This window comes from Hydra viridissima, unplaced genomic scaffold (genome assembly GCF_058129835.1).
Source record: "Hydra viridissima isolate aposymbiotic clone 2 unplaced genomic scaffold, HvirCarnegie_v1 scaffold_13, whole genome shotgun sequence".
In the NCBI taxonomy this organism is placed as follows: Eukaryota; Metazoa; Cnidaria; class Hydrozoa; order Anthoathecata; family Hydridae; genus Hydra; species Hydra viridissima.
Genome location: NW_028324312.1, coordinates 10803645 through 10822123, shown reverse-complemented (window position 1 = coordinate 10822123; position 18479 = coordinate 10803645). Strand labels below are relative to the sequence as shown.

The window sequence follows — 18479 nt, the reverse complement described above, 5'->3', positions numbered from 1 at the left end:
CATACATACATATGTATATATATATATATATATATATATATATATATATATATATATATATATATATGTATATATATATATATATATATATATATATATGTATATGTATATTTAAACTCTGTGTGTATAAGTATCAAAGCAATAATTACCTTAAAAAATTTACCATACAGTTTATCATATTATATATAAGCCAAATAATGTTTATAAGCTTTAAGACATAAATATTTAGAGCAACTAACAATGTCAACCCCCTCTGATGACACATCTGTTCAGGTTGCCCTGAGGTAAATAATTATATAACTTATATATATCATATTATTTTATTTAGCATTTTGTGTATCTAACGTTTTGTGTATCTGCATACATAGTATTGAAGTAATTGTAAGTTATTTTTCTTAGAATTCGTCCCCAAAATGCCTCTGAGAAGATAGATTTATGTCATATTTGCACATCTGTTACTCCAGGTCACCCTCAAGTTGTTCTTGGAAAAGATAAAGCATTTACATATGATTTTGTGTTTGACATTGACTCTCATCAGAAAGATATCTATAAAGATATAGCAAAACCGCTTATTGAGGGGTAAGCTTTTATATACATAGTTCATGCATATATATATAAATTTTAAAATATAAAAAAGGTAATATTAGATGATTATGATGGTAATGTATAGAATATTAAGTAATACAAAGTAAGAATTGTAAAATGATATATTTAATTGATCATCGATTGTTTTGTGAATTCATATTTTAATGGTATACTATTTAAAAGTCTTGTAAGCAAGTCAACTGACAACTCATTTCAAGCATTGAGAAGAGTTTTAAACAGTCCTCATTTGTTGGTCTACTGTCCTGCAGTTTTCTATCCAATATAGATCAAAGATTTTGTATTGCGTTTTAATCAGGAGACTGTGCTGGCCAAAACCTAACTGGCATCATTTTGGATATTTTTTATTGAACAAAGCTGTATGCTTGGAATCATTACTCTGTTGAAATACATAGTCAAACATTAATCTTTTTTTCATTTTTGAGATTGCTTTGCTAGTCTGAAGGATGAAACCTTCCTCAACTTTTTTTCCAACAGCGAGATTAACCATCGTAAAGCAAAACATGGGTTGTGGGTTGTCGCTCCAGATGACTCTTGCCTATTGTTCTAATGTCCATTCTAAGTGCTCTTTTCATGGTACCAATTTATTTTTTGTGACTGCTTTAACTAGCAGGAAAGTTTTTTATTTACTTGCCAGAAAAAAGGTCATTTGATGCTTTTATACTACAAGATGTTGTCCACTTTGAGATATTCGTAATGTTCAAAGCTAATTGTATCTTATGGCAAGTAATAACCTTTTTTCACAGCTTTAAGAATGTAGCAATCTTCTCTTTTTGAAGTTTTAGATTTTCTTTAATGATATTTCTTTATCAATCAAAGAAAAAGTTAGGTTTTATGATTTAAAGCCCTCCCCAATACTTCTGAGACTCTCCTTGATCAGGAGCTTTGATAATTCTCCCAATTTCTATGTCTCAGATTCTAAAACATTTTTTGTAGCCAATTTCACTGGTTTTTTCTAAGTATTTTATAATATAAAAGTTAGTTTATGTATAAACATCACTTCCGACTGTTCAATCACTGCCACATCCAATGGTTCTTACTTAACTTAAATACCCATTTTAACTTAAAAATTGAGAAAAAATATCAGAATACCTTTTTTTTTGTACCCCCAAAATCATTTGTTTAAAGATAGTAAATCAATAACTTTAAGAATGCTTCAGTATTTTAAAGTCTTTTAAAATCTTTTTGAATCTTTTATATAAGATAATAAGAGAATATTTTTGAACAGTAAAAATCAGTTAAAACCAAAATGATCAAGTTAAAAATTATGTTCTGGTGTTAATCTAGCTGATCTTCCATCTGTAAAATAGGGAGGTCTATATCACCATGCATTTAGCTTTATTCTCAAATTTTTTTATTAATAAGCATTTTAAGTTAATAGATGTTAAACTTTTTTTGATTGTTGTTATTTTATTTTATTGGGGGATGGGGGTGGGGGATGGGGTTGGGGTGTTGTGATGGTAGCATTTTAAAATTAAATTCAAAAGTCTAATTAATGATGTTAGTCTAAATTGTAAATAAATAGATAAAATTGTTTAATTCGTAAATTTCTATTTTAAAAGCAGGGGCTTTAGGCTTATTGTTTTAAGAAATTTGATTTTTTAGATAACAGCAATTTTTGTTTGTTTAATGTTTTTTCTATTTGCAGCAATAAATTAAAAAATTTTTTTTTAGATGTTTTGATGGATATAATGCTACCATACTGGCCTATGGACAGGTACTATTCTTTCCTATGAAGTAGTCTTTAATATGCATTCTATATGCAAACTTTTTGAAATGCTTATATTTTTTTATACGTTTATTTTGTTGTGGATATTTTGATGCCAAGAAACACATTTGTATTCTATATGGTTGATTTTTTTTTAATCATATACATTCAACATTTAGTTATGCACTGATATTGTCTTTAGACTGGAAGTGGTAAAACATATACGATGGGAACAAGTTTTGACATTGGGATTAGTGATGATCAAATTGGTATTATTCCACGAGCAGCTAAGCATCTTTTTGATGGTATGCGTAAGAGAAAAGAAGAGGCTGAGAAAGCTGGGCAACCTTCTCCAGAGTTTACTGTTTCAGCTCAATTTCTTGAGGTTTTTTTTTTTTTTTTTTTTTTAAAAATTATTGGTAAAGAAGTGTTTTACTAAATTTATCATTTAAAAAAAAAACCAATACCTTGGTTTAAACTTTTTAGAATTTATTAAGTTTTTTTAATTGCATCTGTTGGCCTCACACTTTTTTTTTTACTTTTACATGTGGTGATTTTGCTTTTACTTTACATGTAGTGAATTATCTTAGGATTACAAGCAATCAACATTATGAAAAAAATATAAATAATGAGGAGTGTTTAAATAAAGCTTAAAACATTTTTTTATTTGGAAAATTAATTTTTGCTATTGATTATAATTCAACTTTTCCAAGCTTTCTAATTATATGTCAAGTTGGTTTTAAATCTTTAATCCTTTTGTAAAAAAATTGTTAACACTGACACAAGATTTTTTCTTTATCTGAGTTTTTTTGTAACTAATTAGGATTTTTTGTAGAGCTATTAAAGATCATACACTTGCAAAGAGAGCGTATTTTTAGTAGGGGAGAATGGGGACTAGCTGTTTAAAAATATGCCTTCTAAAGAGTCAGTGAATTTTTCAGAAAAAATTGTTCCTACTTAGTGCATGAAAATCCAGATTTAAAGTTTTCTCTTACAGAATCTTTTTCATATAAAAAGTATTTAGTGTAAATTTAATTTTTTTTCTGCAGATGAATAAATAAAATTTGAAAATCAACTTTTTTTTTTTTTAATTTAGCTTTACAATGAGGAAATAATTGATCTTTTGGACATTGAAAATAAAGGGAAAAAAATTATCAGAGTTCACGAAGATCACAATGGAAATATATATTTAACAGGTGTCGTTGCAAGACCTGTATCTGCTGCTGAGACATGTATGGCACTATTGGAAGAAGGTGCTGTTTCTCGGTCAACAGCTGCAACAATGATGAATGCAACATCTTCAAGATCTCATGCAATATTTACTCTTTTCATTAAGCATCACAGAATCGTAAGTTTTTTTGTTATTGTAAGAGCCATAATTATTCAGAAAATTTTCAGAATAATTATGGCTTTTTCAATATTGGTTCAAAGAGTTTCACCTGCTTAGTATATTAAAACTTGATAATAAGTAATTTGAAACATTTTGACATTGTGAAAAAACCTGTTTCACACACTTTTTAAAAATGTGTTTACCATAGCATAGTGTAATTTAGCATGTCTTATATACTAATCAAGTTGGCGCAATCATTTTTTAAAAATAATAGTAATTATACTTTACAAGTAACTATGCATGGAAAACTATGCCCCATTATTACCTGATTTTTAGAGTATGCAACCTGGGTAAATTAGAGAAGATGTCCTGTTTTTACCCTAAAAAGCAATATATAACTGTATACTATTTTTATGAAAGAACAATACTGTGTACTATTTTTATGTATAATTTATTCTAATAGCATTGCCAAATAACACAATTATGTAAAAATACTGAAATAATCAACATTTCCCACTGAGTTGATGTGTGGTGTATTGATCCCTGATCAACTTTCAGGAAAATGTTAAATTGTTAATCATTTTTTTGTGGCTCACAAATTTTTTTCACAGGAAGAAATTTTGTTATTTTATCAATTTATTATGCTTTTTCAGGTCATTTTTTAGTCAAAAGAAACTTAGTATTTTTGACTTATTATTTTCAACTTATTGTTTTCAACTTATTATTTTCAATTAACCATCAAAAAGAGTGCAAAGCAATATATTTCTTATTGATGACAAGTTGTCTAAATACATCCAATAAAACTTTAATGTCTAAAAAAGCTTCTTATGAGTTCACTACAACATTTTACTTGTTGTTTAAACTAGTCGCAATCTGAGGGTGGCGAGGAGTTTGAAACACTTAATGCTAAGTTCAATTTTGTTGATCTGGCTGGCTCAGAAAGACTCAAACGAACTGGAGCTACTGGTGATCGTGCCAAAGAAGGAATTTCTATCAATCAAGGACTAGTAAGTAGATCTACTGTTTAAATAAATTTTATGCAGGTTTTAAAATTTACCATTTGCTCTCTTGCTGCTATAAGTTTTTTTATGATTTGTTAGTTTTGTTTACAAATTCAATGTTAAGGTTAAAACTTTTCTGCTATTTTAACTGTTTACGTTGATTTATTTTCTAGTTATCACTTGGCAATGTAATCAGTGCACTTGGGGACAAAACTAAACGTGGCTCCCATGTACCATATAGAGATTCAAAACTTACAAGGTTGCTGCAAGACTCACTTGGTGGTAACAGGTATGATAGTGCTAAAAATTGCTTTTCAATGCTTATTTATTAATGAAGTTCTTAAACCACAATTTATTTATTTTTCATTAAAAATTTTGTCAATCAATTGCTGATTGTAATTTCTAGTTATGTAAGAATAAATTAAATCTGTAATAATGTATTTTGCCATTACCTTCTTATGTTTTAAACTTTTTGCATGTAATAAATTGTCTTATTAGTTGTAAGTTTATTATGAATAAATTATCTATTGTAAAAACATCTTGTTGAAAATTTCAGTCGTACTCTAATGATTGCTTGCTGCAGCCCCTCTGACCGAGATTTTATGGAAACGCTTAACACCCTCAAATATGCAAACAGAGCTCGAAATATAAAGAACAAGGTGAGAATCATTTAAAATTAATTCTTTAAGAATTTCAATTAAATTATTTAACACTACGCTCAAACTTGTTCTTTTCTTTAGGTCATTGTCAACCAAGATAAAGCAAGCAAGCAAATAGCCATACTACGTCAAGAGATTCAGCAGCTTACATTAGAACTGACAGAATATAAACAGGGTAAGCGTGTTGCAGATGGGTCTGGAGAATACATGTCAGATACCTTTCAAGAACTAAACATGCTGAGATCAGAAAATGAAACGCTTCGAATGCGCGTAAAAGCATTGCAAAAAAACATTGAATCTAAGTCCATACAACTTACAGAGTTGAAAGTATCTTCAGTTTTAGCAAATGTCACAGAAGGTTAGGTTTTTGTTTACTTATTTAAATTTTGAAACCAGTTGAACCAGTGAAACATGAAGGTATAAACATAATATATGCAGATATAAATATAAAGTTACCAATTTAATATGGTTGCACATATAGTTTTACAGTTTTGGCATGAGTACTGCAAATCTTTTTGAAATTAATAAAATTCCTAAGAAGTCATACTTTTTTATTTATTTTTTTTGTTTAAATGATAAAATTACCTTGGTATAAATAGTTTTTGTATTTCAAAAATGGAAGGGTCTTTTTCAACTAGAAGCAAAATAATGACATACGATTAGATAAGTATATCGATATAAATTAGTAAGTCTTTATAAATGCGTTAATAAATTTGTACAAAATAAATGCACAATTTATAGTGAGGTATTTTCAATGTTTGTAATCTTTTGTAAATCTGTTGTTTTTTTTACTATCTAATCACGTAATGTTTGCATTATACTGTGAGTATTTTTATCATTTCAGATGAGAAAACTACATTTGAAGAAATGGTTACTAAATATGAAAAACAAATACAAGAACTTAGGTAAGTTTTTTTTTTCAATGAAGTTTTCAGGTTCTGATTCATTTATCAAGTTTTAAAATGAATCTTTTGTTGTTTTTTTTGTTTTTTGGTTTATAAAAATAGAATCAAAAGTTGGTAACTTTAATAATGGTTTAAAGAAAAGTTTATTCATTAGGTTGTCCTTTATTACTATTCTATACATTCAATGTTGCCAAAAACATAAAAATAAAGTTTTATTGTAAAAAAGTAAACAAATATACAAATGTATATCTAGCATGAAGTAATATTATTTAATTCAAAAATTCAGCACAAAGTTAGCAGAAAGTGAAGAACTATCAAGCGTTGCAATCAGACGTGCTCAGAATGTCAGTCGAGTTGCAATGTCACCAGCCACATGTCATGAAGATGAGCAATTAATCTCATTTTTAGATGTAGCAAAAGACCAATTGAGAGCAGAAAAAAAACTAAGTAAAAAGGTAATTTACAAATTTAATGTCAAATGTCAAATACAATGTCAAATCAGTTTTATCAGTTTAAATCAGTTTCTGTTTCCGTTTTATAAGGTAAATCAGTGTGCTCATCATACTTTTGTAAAAAAAAAAAAACAACTCTGATTTAATAGCAGGGTAATTTAATCCTTAAAAGTTGTTTGCTCCACTTTTATTTCCTAATGGTCATACTTACATACTTATATGTAAGTATGAACATTCATAATTATATACTTATATGCAAGTATAACCATTATGACCAATAATATTCTAAAAAGAATTGCATGTCTTAACATATAATTGCTTTTAGAATATTATTTGTAAATGCATTATATATAGTATCCAGGGTTGCTATAATATTTTTATGTTTATAACAATTGTAACTTTTCAAAAAGAATTTGTTTTGATTAAAGTAAGAGTTGCGCTTTTTCTAAATTAAAAACTTGAATTAAAATTTCAAAAGTAAAATTTGTTCTTAAAAATTTTCTCTGCAAACTTTAAAATTATCATCTTTTTCTTTTTTTCTTTTTTCAGTTGGTGTACTTTTTTTATTGCTATCTGATTCCTGAAATTAAAAAGATAACATTTGAATAAGAAAACTTTCTTTATTTCAGAAACACCATTCAAAAAAAGTCAAGAAAGAAATCTTGTTTGAAGACTCAAAAGAAAAAGTTAGTTTTACAGTTTTAAATTTTAAAAATATTATAATTTCTCTTTTTTTTAATGCTCATACTTTTGTTAACAATATGAATTAGGTGATTAAAGCTCATCTAGTGTAAATTGGAATTCTAGCTTTTGCCCAGATGGTAACAACTATCAGTTGACAATTTATGCACTTATCAGCACCTTTTCTAGATGATGATAGATAATTTTTTTAAAAGTGCTTTTTTGGTCATCTTTCCAGATCCAAGCATATTGATTTCAGACTTTCCTAATTACCACATCTGCGCCCAAGTCCTTGTCATTTTCTTGTGTCATCAAAATTAAAAATATTTTGCAAATTTTTTAGTGACATAAAAACACCTGATTTATATTTTGCAAAAACGTTCACACCAACAACAAAAAATCAATCAAGGAAAACCGATTAAGAAAGGCTTTCAAAATAGCAATAAAGGTAGACGTAAAAACTGTTATTACTGATTGTAATTAAATAGACATTCCATAACCAACTTGCTCAACATATAAAGCACCCACAAAACAAACAAAAAACAAGAACCTTAATTCATACATAGTAACCAAATGCTGTTGCTGTTGAAAATATGAAAATGGCATTGAAACAGAATGTTACAAACTTTCTGAAAATTTCATATCAACTAATGATGAAAAACAGTATTTAGTACTTTATTTATCTCTATAATTTATATATCCCACTAATTAAAAAACTCTGAATCGCTATGCTATAAAGTTGGTTCTACGAAATATTTTCCGATTTGGCTAAGATTTTTCATTTTTAGAATTTAAAAAAACAAAGTGTAATGGACTGCCCTAATGAGTAAACAGATCACTTTTTTGATTAAAAGTACTATACTGTTTTTAGTTAAGTCCAGAAAGCGGTGTGGTTATGAATAGTGATGATGATGGTGATGATGGTGATGAAGAGAAGAATGAAACTGATATAGTTAAAGAAAGTAACATGGATGGTGAAAAAGATGAATGCCATGTTGAAGATGAAGATGGTCATGATGAAGATGATGATGATATAGAATCTAATACAGATTCTGATAATGAAGATGTTTTAAATCAGTCTTTGAAAAGTATGCTTTTAAATGTTTTACTTTAATCTTCCTGCATTTTTGGGTTTCTTTTGGAGGAGCTCTAATATTGTTTGAAACTGGTTTTTCTCAGGTTTCTAAAGTTTTAATCTTTTTTTGTTTTGTTTTAGATGAGGAAGCAATGCAAAATAACATCAACGATTTAGACACTGACATCACAATAAAACAAAAGCTCATTGATGAACTTGAGCATAGTCAGCAGCGTTTAACAGCGCTCAAACAGCAGTATGAACAAAAAATGGCTCTACTTCAAAATAAGATTAAGGAAACGGAATCTGAGCGTGATAAGGTAGATTTTGTGTTTGTTACACAAGTTTAAACAATGTATCTTAGCTACAAATATATCATCTATATGCTTTATAGTTAATACAAAATATGCAGCAAACAAGAATTACAGCCTTTAAGACTTTTTGTCTGCAGGGGACTGTAATTTCTGTTTATAAAAAACTTAAAATGATGGTGGGAGACTGTGATCATATTAAGTTAATATTTTATAAATCAAGACATCACACAAATTACTTTGTTTATTTTTAAAAATTATGCATACAAACAACAACAAGTTACAACAACAAGTTACACTAAACTTATCCCACATACAATATGTTAAGATAAATTGAACACAGTTAAGTTTTTATGACTAAATCACTATTAATGTTACATTTTACTGAAAATCAAGAATAACTTTGTTAAGATTCTACAATAAAATAAAATACAAAAAAATATTTGTGAAATTAATTAGCTCAAAAGAAGTATTATTTGTTATAGATCCTAAAGAGTATTGGAAGTGTTGATCAGCTTGCACGTTCAAAATCAGATGAAGTTCGTAAGCAATATGAAAAGAAGTTACTAGCTATGCAAAAAGAACTATCAAAGTTACAAAACTCTAAAAGAGAACACCAAAGGCTTTTAAAAGCAAAAGTAATGTTATGATTGTCTTTGTTTAGTTAATTTTTTTTGTCCAATTATTACCATTAGTTTTCTAATCCTTTATTAATGTTGTTATTTTTTCTTTTCAGGAACAAAATGAGCAACAGTTAAAGTTGATGCGAGATGAATTAAGTGATATGAAACGAACAAAAGTTAAGTTGATGCGTGCAATGCGTGATGAAAGCACAAGAAATAAAAAGATGGAAAGTAAGCTCAACCAGCAAATGGAAACAATGCTTAAAGAAAACAGAAAAAAGGAATACGAATTAAAGAAAATGAAAGATGATAAGAAGCAAAGAGACCTTGTGCTAAAGCGAAAGCAAGAAGAGGTTTGTGTTTGCCTTAAAAGTAAACATTAAATAAATAAAGTTTAAACAAAATTTTAATCCACATTAAAAGTTACACAATCTTGTATCATTTAAGTGCAAAGTTTGCATTTTGAACAAAAGTTTTAGTGTTTTATTTCTTTTAAATTTATTTTCTCATGTGATTTAAAATATAGGTTTCATGTTGCATGTTCATGGCACTTTTTTTTTTACTCCAAGTAAAAAGATAAAAGATTAACTAAAACCTCCTCTCTTAGATTTAAAGGAATGTAAAAAAAATATATATATATATGAAAAAGCAAATTTCTGAAGTTTTGATTCCTTTTTTTAGCTTAACGCCATGCGAAAACAAGTAAAACCGGTTTCAGGTCGAATAAACAATCAGACTTTAAATCAAACACGGCCTAACTCACTTCAAACTCAGTTTCAAGCTGCAACCAACTTAAACACAACATTTTTAATTGAAAGCGTAACCCCTGCAGTTCCAGAGACTCCTCCACCTATTTTACAAGACCCAAATAGATTTGAATCTCCTTCTAAAAGCTTGCGCTCGCCTGCTGTGTCAAAGAAAGCCAAACAGAAATGGGAAATATTGGAAAGAAAAGTATTTTTTATTTTCATTTTTTTATTTTCATTTTTTTTTGTTTATTAAAGTTTTCAAAAGGACATCAAGGAAAGTTTTATCAATAAAACATAAATTTAACAAAATAAACAGAAAATGTAAAAGCTACTTAAGTAATAATAGTTAAAAAAAACTTGCCTAATGTCATGTATGTTTTTCTCATTTATATTATAGCTAACAGACTTGGCTATTCGAATGAAAAATGTGGCCCAAATGGAAAATGATATGGAAAGGTGGTTAGCAGAACGAGATAGGGTCAGTAAACAGCTTGATGCTGCTAGACGCAGAAAAGAGATAGCTGAAAAAAAGAACAATCTGGTAAAGGGTATTTTGAATCTTTTCTGATAATAATAATTTTTAACTCTTAAAATGTCTTACTAAAAGTAAATGATTTAAAGAATAATATAAAATCTATATAGACAGTCTTTGATTTAGTTTTTAACATAGGATATGCTAAATTTACATTATGACTTAATTAAGATAATAATTTTGAACAGGTTTTTTTTATCTTTAATTTTTTTACCCCCTCAAGATAAATCATTTACAATCAATAATCAAACCTATTATCAAATAAATCATCTGTAAGCCATTGGAATTACTTTTTATACAATTCTGTACCTATAAAAAAAATTTAACATCTTTTAATGTTTATAATTTTGAAACATGTTATTGTAATTTATTCTTTAAGGATGATGTGAAAGATTTAAACAGTCAGCTGGAAGGTTTAGAAGCCCATCTCGATTACATTCAAGAGCATGTTACTGAGAGTCAAGGAACCATTATGGGAATGGAGGTTGTTTTTTTTATTACTTTTTCTTAACTTTTTCCAAACCATTCCACTAAAAAAAAATTCAACTTTTTAAATATCTACTTCTTTATAAAGGATGAGGGAGAGGGAATTAACACTGCTGATGTAATCAACACATGCACATTAACAGAATCAAAGTATTTACTGGAACATTTCTATAGCAAGTCTGTTGAAATGGTAAACCTTTTTTTTTTTGTTTTCTTGAGGTAACCACTTTCATTTGTTCTTTTTTACATAATTGATTACTTTAAATTTAAAACAAAATCATCTGTTCACTCTTTTAATCATCATTCATGTAAATAAAAAATATTTATTGCTTTTGCAAGTTGCAAATAGTCTATTATGGCATTTGATAATATTAATATTATAAGTAAATTATTTAAAAATTTTAAAACTTAAAAGATAAGTATCAAAGTAAAACCTTCCATTAAACTATTTTTAATGACACTAATGTATTTAGAGTAAAATGATCCTCGTAGACCAATTTTCAAGTCAGCAAAACCTGACAAATGTTTACATTTGTATTTAGTATTGTGATATTCTACGATGTTTACATATTTATGTGTGTTTCATCTGCTCTTCATTAATTCGTCAAACAAGAAGTGTAAGATGCCATACTAACTTAATATAAACGTTCAACTATTTGTAAGAAGCTTTTTTTTTCATTGCTGATGGCACACAGCACCTAAAATGATGCACAATAAATGCACTTATCACCTTTAAAACTTAAAAAAGTTAATCATGCCCAAACTTTGATGTTTGCCATTTATTTAAAAAAAGCTGTTAGTATATTATATTCATTAATAATATCAAATGTTAACCAGTTAAATTAGTTTAAGCTTTTCATTAAAACGTTTCCTTAAAAAAATGAAAAACAATAAAAAAATAACAAAAACCTATAGCAATGCATGATGGTCACACAAACCATTAATAAATGTTAAAATATAAGTTTTTGTATATATCATTCTATTATAGCATATCAATTAAAATGATAATCACTATTATGATCCTGTTGCTTAAGTTTAATTGCAAAAAAACTAAAATATTTGTAGGCCCAGGAATTAGCAAACAAAGATGCTGCGTACAAAGAAATCCAGATAAAGCTAGAAGCAATGGAAAAACACTGTGAGGTGCAACAACAGCTGCTTCAACACGCTTGTAATCTTGAGCATGGAACAGATGTTCTAGATGTTGATGATATGTATAAAAAAGACTTTTTTCTTCAGATGTTTTTTAAAATAGTAATAGTAAATAATTGGGTTCTTTTTCAAAATGCACAAACTCAATTTGATAAAGTATTTAGTTTGTTTTGATGCTGATTTTATCTGGTATTTTAGAGAGGAAAACTTACCTGAAGTTAACATACCTACTACAAGAAAGGTATGTTCACTTATGGGGAAAATGTGCTTTTTTTTGAAGTATGTTTTAAGAGTTAAATCTCAGTTTAGTTTTAATTTTTTATACTTATTTTAAAAAAAAAGATCCTTTAGTCTCGTAGAAAAACCGCTTTACCTGAGGAGCTATTGCATCCAAAAGAAAAGAAAAATGCAGAAGTCCAGAATGAAGCATTTGATGAAAATAAAGAGAACTTACAAACTTTAGATAGAAAAAAAGAAATAGCTGAAACATTTCAATTAGATGAAAAAACTTTACAAAAATTAGTCGAATTAGAAAAATCTTTAAAAGATAAAAAAAAGATGCCCCCTCCTCAATGTCCGCCTCAGTTAAATGCTCAAACTCGGTCTGAGTCTTTTACAGAGAGTTTGGAAAACGATGATTCTAATTCTGTGGGGAATTTTTCAAGGAATACAAGAATATCTAAATCAGCAAGACCTTTTGTAAAATCTTCTTCTACAAGTAATCTGAGGGCTGCTGTTGCTAAAAGACCTTCATCGACTCGTGGTTCACCTATTAATGAGAGAAAGACTATTGGGGAAGCAACATCTTCAAACCTGTAAGAAGATTTTTCAGAAGTTTTTTAGGATTTTATTTAATCAAAATAATAAAAAAAAATAATGATAATAATAATGATAACAAAATAGATTCAAAGGCAATAAAGTGGAATGATTAACAAAACAAAAAGTAAATTCATCCAACCAATCATTGTACACAATTTTATCTTTCCATATCTTCATAACTAACATTCTATACTTATTATTTTCGCCAGTTTGGAATCAGAATCCAACGATGTTTTTAAAAGACTAACAAGCAATCTACCCACCGAGGGTGACCCTGACCTGTAAGTCATCCTTTAAAATGAAATATGCACTCGGTGTAACTGGCACATGCATGTTTTATATAATTTAAACATTAAATATTTATAAAATGCATTTAAATATTATAAAGTCAATTAAAAAAAATATTTTTTTTAAAATATTATTGACTCATCACTAAATATAATATAATTTTTAAATGTCCAAACAGCAAGAAAGTTTTTCAAATATCATAATAACATTTTCAAAATGTTAATAATAGTTTATGTTAATAAAATGTCTTAATGTCCTCTGTTGATTTTTTTAAAATCAAAATAGGGTTCCTCAGAGGAATATTTTTTGCATCATTTTGTATGATACTTCTTATTACTTTCAATTTAAGAATATGATTTTTTTTTGTGTTTGTGTAATTGTTTCTGTTTCCATAAAAAAATTTATTCATCGTAAGTAATTTTCCACTTAAGCAATAATTAGTAAACAAGTTCTCCCATCTAAATATTTTTAGTGAACAGATTTTCTCATCTGAATATTTTTAGAGGACAGATTCTCCCATCGAAAGTTTCACAAGGAAAGCCAGATGTTTTGGTTTGTATGTATACAGCAACTGGCCATAACAACGCTGTTCTTTCATTAGATGTTCAAGACAATCTTATGGTCACCGGCTCTAAAGGTTTTTGAAACCTTTTCTACTTTACACGATTTTTATTTAAAAAAAAGTCTTTTCTGAAATTTTATTGTAAAACCTACATAATAATTATATGTTTCCTTTCTCTTTGTGTTAATTTTTATAGATCGAACAGCAAAAGTTTGGGACTTGACACAAAATGAAGAAATTTTGTCACTGAGCCAACATAAACGTGATGTAGTTGTTGTCAAGTTCTCACCTGCCAGAAACGTCATCTTTACTGTCTTTCAATCAACAATAAAGGTTAGCAACTAGAAATTCAACTTTTTAGACAAAATTTTACTCAAGTAAAGTTCTTAAATTTTTTTTTTTTTTTTTTCTTTCTTTCATGTGAAGCATAAAAATGTTTGAAATGAATAATTTTAAAAATAATTTTACATGTATTTATAAACTTATGTTATCTTTAAAAATTACTTACTAGTTTAAATCTGCTGCAACCAGTTTTAAATACATTCAGACCATCATAGGATCATAAGGTCTTTTTGGTGTTTCTCTTCATTGAGTTGTGTATTTTATTGGTTGAAATTCACCCATTGCTGCTAGCTGTAATAAGCATATCACACATTGAGAGTTTTAATTGTTTTGGCTTAATAATGGTTTTTAAAATACTAATTGCAATGCAAAGAGTTATTTTTAAGTAAAAAGTAGTATGAGTAAAAGTATGAAATCCCATTCATCTTACAGTTTAAAAATGGTAGACAATCATGCAAAGACCAAATATTCCAATCTTCAATTGTGAGCTCTGCAAATTTTTTTCTGAGAATGCATTTTCAATTGTTTTAGGTCTCAGAAATTCAAAACAGATTTGACTGTGTGAATTAAGGGTCATCTTTTCCCCCACCCTTTTTTTTTCTTAATCAATTATTCCCCTTTAGGGACCATTCCTGTTGTGTCAGTTGCATATTAAACAATGAGAGCTTGATATTTTAGAAGATTGATTGAGAAAACTTAATTAAAACTGGTAAAATTTCATACTCTCTATTTAAGCTTTGGGATCTTCGTCAAGGTTCTGTGATAAAAACCTTAAGGTGAGCATTTTTACTTTGAAGTTTTGTTAGTAAAATATTTTCATTTTTTCAAATCCAGTTCTCAAATATTGCAAACTTTAATTTCCAGGAAAAAATGGTTTGGGAAGTTTTTATAAAAGTCTAAATATTGCTATAAAGGTTTTACTGATAAACACAAATAATCCAAATGTTTTTATTGTCTTATTATTGCAGTAGTGGATTATTCCAATCAATGAGCGATGCAAGCATAATGGATTTGGGCTTAAATTCTACGGGTAATGTTTTGTATTCAGCTATTGGTAACACAGTCAAGATGATTGACTTACGCACGTAGGTTTTTCTTATATTAAATTCTTTTATTATTGACATTCTAGTTTATGGTTTGATACTCCATTTCTCTATCTTATTATTTTGCTTAATGCTCTAACACTGTGTTACTCTATCCTATTATTCTGGGTACTGCTCTGACACTGCTTCACATTATCTTAACATTTTGCTTAATGCTATGATGCTGTGTTATATAACCCCATTATTCTACTTTTAATTGACAGTATAAAAAAGAATTTATGCTAATCTCTATTTTTGATAATTTTTTTTAATATGTATATATGCAGATTCTAGATTTGGATTTAGATTTCTCGTTTTTGACAACTCTTGTTTTTGATAATCTTTGTTAGAATTTTTATAGCATTTTTTTATTTTTAGGTATAGCACTATTGGTAAATTAACTGGACACACCGGGGCTGTAACATGCTTGCTAGTAATAGATACAGGGCACAAACATGACAATATTATCACAGGTTCTAAAGACCATTCAATAAAGGTGTTTGCATTTTTTTTTTTTAAACTTAAATTCTTTTTTTTTTAATTTTTTTTTTTTAATTCTTTATTGTTAATTTTGAATTATTTTTTTTATTCTTTTATATTGTTTTTATTTTTTTATGTTTGTTTTGTTATATTAATTTTTTGTATTTGTCATCATTCTTTTACTACTATTTATTTAGATTTTTGAGGTAGTTGATGACGTCTCCTCCAATCAAGTAAATACACTTTATGTGAATTTTAAAGTTTTTTTCAAATGTTTCTAAGTTTTTTCAAATGTTTCCAAGTTTTTTCAAATGTTTCCAAGTTTTTTCAAATGCTTCTAAGTTTTTTCAAATGTTTCCAAAAGTCTTCACAACAAACTCTGTAGTTTACTATGTTTATTGTGCTCCAAGTTATTTTTATTTTTATTTTTATTATTATGTAACTAAACAATTATGTGTTTTCAATTTTAAATATATAATTATAATATATAAATATAATTGCATAACTTCTTTTTTTTTTAGTATCCCTAAGTACTGTGACTTATTAAATGTTTTGTTAATTAAAAAAAAAAAACAAAAAAAAAACACAAAATTTATTTTAAAATACTCTTTTAGATGCCTCGTCAAAATCTTGAACCTCCACATTATGATGGTGTACAGTCTCTCGCTATGAAGGATAAATATTTGTTCAGTGGCTCTCGAGACAACACAATAAAGCGATGGAATTTTGCAAACCATCGGTTGGAAGAGGTAGTTTTTATCTTTATTTCTATTTATTTTTATTTTTTATCTAGAACATAAAATTGAGAAAACTTAGAATAGTTGTTTAAAAAGTTCCCTCGTCCTGTTAATGTCTTCCCTACTACCAATTTCATTTCTTCAAGACTTTTTTTTGGAGATTAGAGACAAATTTTTTGCAACGCAATCATTTAAATAAGCGCCATTTTTTTCTTGACTTCGTTTTTTTCGACACTTAAAATGATCCATTGCATGGTTTCTGAAAATTTTGCTTAAGTAATGATTTTGAAATTATATCTCAGCATCTTACTGCGGCACACAAAGATTGGGTTACAGCTTTGAACTTTGTACCGAATGAAAATATACTCATCAGTTCTGATAGAAGAGGCGTTGTCAAGTTATGGGATGCAAACTCGTGTAAATTAGCAGGTATTTTAAGTAAAGAACTTTGCCTCTTTTCGTTATAATGCAAGCTCGATGTTTCTTTATAAAAGTTCTTAGAAGCACTGGCGACGTCACTTATGATGGATAAATAAATTGCTTTTTAAATATTAGTGAAAATTTAGTAATGTCTGCAAATTTACTTTGAGGAAATTATGTATTTATGATTTTTTTTGTTTTTTTTTTCTCAAGGCGAAATGTTAGCTCATGGAAAAAGCATAAACGCAATCAAGTGTAATGACTCTCGAATTTTTACAGCATCTAGGTAAAGTTGCGCTTATTTTTAATATATCTTTATCATTGTTACTAATTTTTAAAGATTTATAAAACAGAATTCTATAAAACATTTTTCTTCTGTTATTTATAGCGATCGGTTAGTTCGCATATGGAAACCTTCGCCTGTATTATTGGAAGATTTTTCTTCTAGAGAAGAAATAGAGCAGGCATCTTGACTTTGCAAATGTTTTATTTGATTTCAAGAAAAAATATGCTTATTGTAAACCGTTGACAAGCGCATTGCAAGTTTTTACGATAAACGTTTGAAAGATAAAGAAACTCGCCACAAATAAAACTACAAAATCGCGATAAAAGTTTCTGAAGTCAGCTGCAGAATCATGTCGCAAACTCTGCGGAATCCTGATAGAATTCGAATACCTGTTAAATTTTTTATACATTTTCAAATTTCTGGTATTTCAAACCTTTTTTTTTTTTTTTTTTTTTCCAACTTTTTGAATATTTTTGAAATTGGTTACGTTTTACTTATCCAAAATTTTAAAGAAAATTTTCACGTTTGGTGTTTTCTCATTATTTTTAAAAGGCAATTTTTGGCTTCAGTGATTATGCCTCAGGTTTCTTAATAAAAAGATTTCGGGTTAATTTTTAGACATTTTCATTTACAATTTCGATCAGAAGAAATTTTTTTATAAGACTTTCAAAAGATTTATAGTCCGACGTTCGATTTAGTTTATCAATATTTTTGGCGCGGCGTTCGAATTGGTTTACGAATATTTAGCAGATGTTTATATTTTGTAAGTTTTATATTTTATAGATCTTGAATAAATTTATTTATAACAAAACAAAAAACAAGAGAACGCTTCTGTCTGTAAAATATGAAGCTTGCAAATTTTCTGACAATCTTTTGTAAATATGTGAAAAATTTGTTAGAATATGGTATTTAATAGTTTTTTTTGTGGTGTTTTTCGTGTTACTTTCAAGCCGCTGTTCTCTTAATTAAGTTTTATGATCATCAGTGTTCATTTTGACTTTCGTTTGATTTTTGCACAGCTCAAAATCAAACGATTGCAAAAGTGCTATTGAGGATTCTTGTTGAAAAAAATCATTGTTAATGTATTGGTTAAATTTTAATTAATTTTAAAGTGCAATAAAGTGCAAACTTCTAAAGACAAGCTACGTAAAGTCTGAGCACTTTTAAACGGGAAATTTTTTAAAAAAAATTTCGGT

At 27.8% G+C, this 18479-nt stretch overlaps 1 protein-coding gene across 3 annotated transcripts; it reads left to right on the top strand.

Moving 5' to 3' along the window:
• Window positions 1-184: 184 nt before the first annotated feature.
• LOC145186684 (kinesin-like protein KIF21A) lies at window positions 185-18202 on the top strand. 3 transcript variants are annotated; one of them, XM_090070200.1, is made up of 34 exons: window positions 185-284; window positions 400-579; window positions 2278-2320; window positions 2514-2696; window positions 3408-3659; window positions 4508-4648; window positions 4816-4931; window positions 5199-5301; window positions 5383-5659; window positions 6146-6206; window positions 6493-6661; window positions 7288-7344; window positions 8211-8427; window positions 8556-8734; window positions 9211-9363; window positions 9462-9701; window positions 10030-10302; window positions 10495-10638; window positions 11009-11113; window positions 11204-11305; window positions 12181-12329; window positions 12466-12508; window positions 12619-13082; window positions 13296-13367; window positions 13878-14011; window positions 14133-14269; window positions 15014-15054; window positions 15247-15363; window positions 15739-15856; window positions 16038-16073; window positions 16455-16589; window positions 16880-17006; window positions 17211-17283; window positions 17386-18202. In XM_090070200.1, the coding sequence occupies exons 1-34, from the start codon at window positions 241-243 to the stop codon at window positions 17468-17470; spliced, it is 4770 nt and encodes a 1589-aa protein (XP_089926326.1). In that variant the 5' UTR covers window positions 185-240; the 3' UTR covers window positions 17471-18202. The 3 variants fall into 3 exon arrangements, with proteins under 3 accessions (XP_089926326.1, XP_089926327.1, XP_089926328.1); XM_090070201.1 differs by lacking the exon at window positions 13296-13367; XM_090070202.1 differs by lacking the exons at window positions 12181-12329; window positions 12466-12508; window positions 12619-13082; ... (9 more) ...; window positions 17211-17283; window positions 17386-18202 and adding an exon at window positions 11658-11788.
• Window positions 18203-18479: the final 277 nt, after the last annotated feature.

What these genes read in the sequence shown, in the direction of transcription:
- LOC145186684 (XM_090070200.1), top strand. Translation starts at nt 241, where the DNA reads ATGTCAACCCCCTCTGATGACACATCTGTTCAGGTTGCCCTGAG. An exon ending in TTGAAGACTCAAAAGAAAAA is followed by an intron (nt 7,345 to 8,210) that starts GTTAGTTTTACA and finishes TACTGTTTTTAG; the next exon opens with TTAAGTCCAGAAAGCGGTGT. An exon ending in GGGAAATATTGGAAAGAAAA is followed by an intron (nt 10,303 to 10,494) that starts GTATTTTTTATT and finishes TTTATATTATAG; the next exon opens with CTAACAGACTTGGCTATTCG.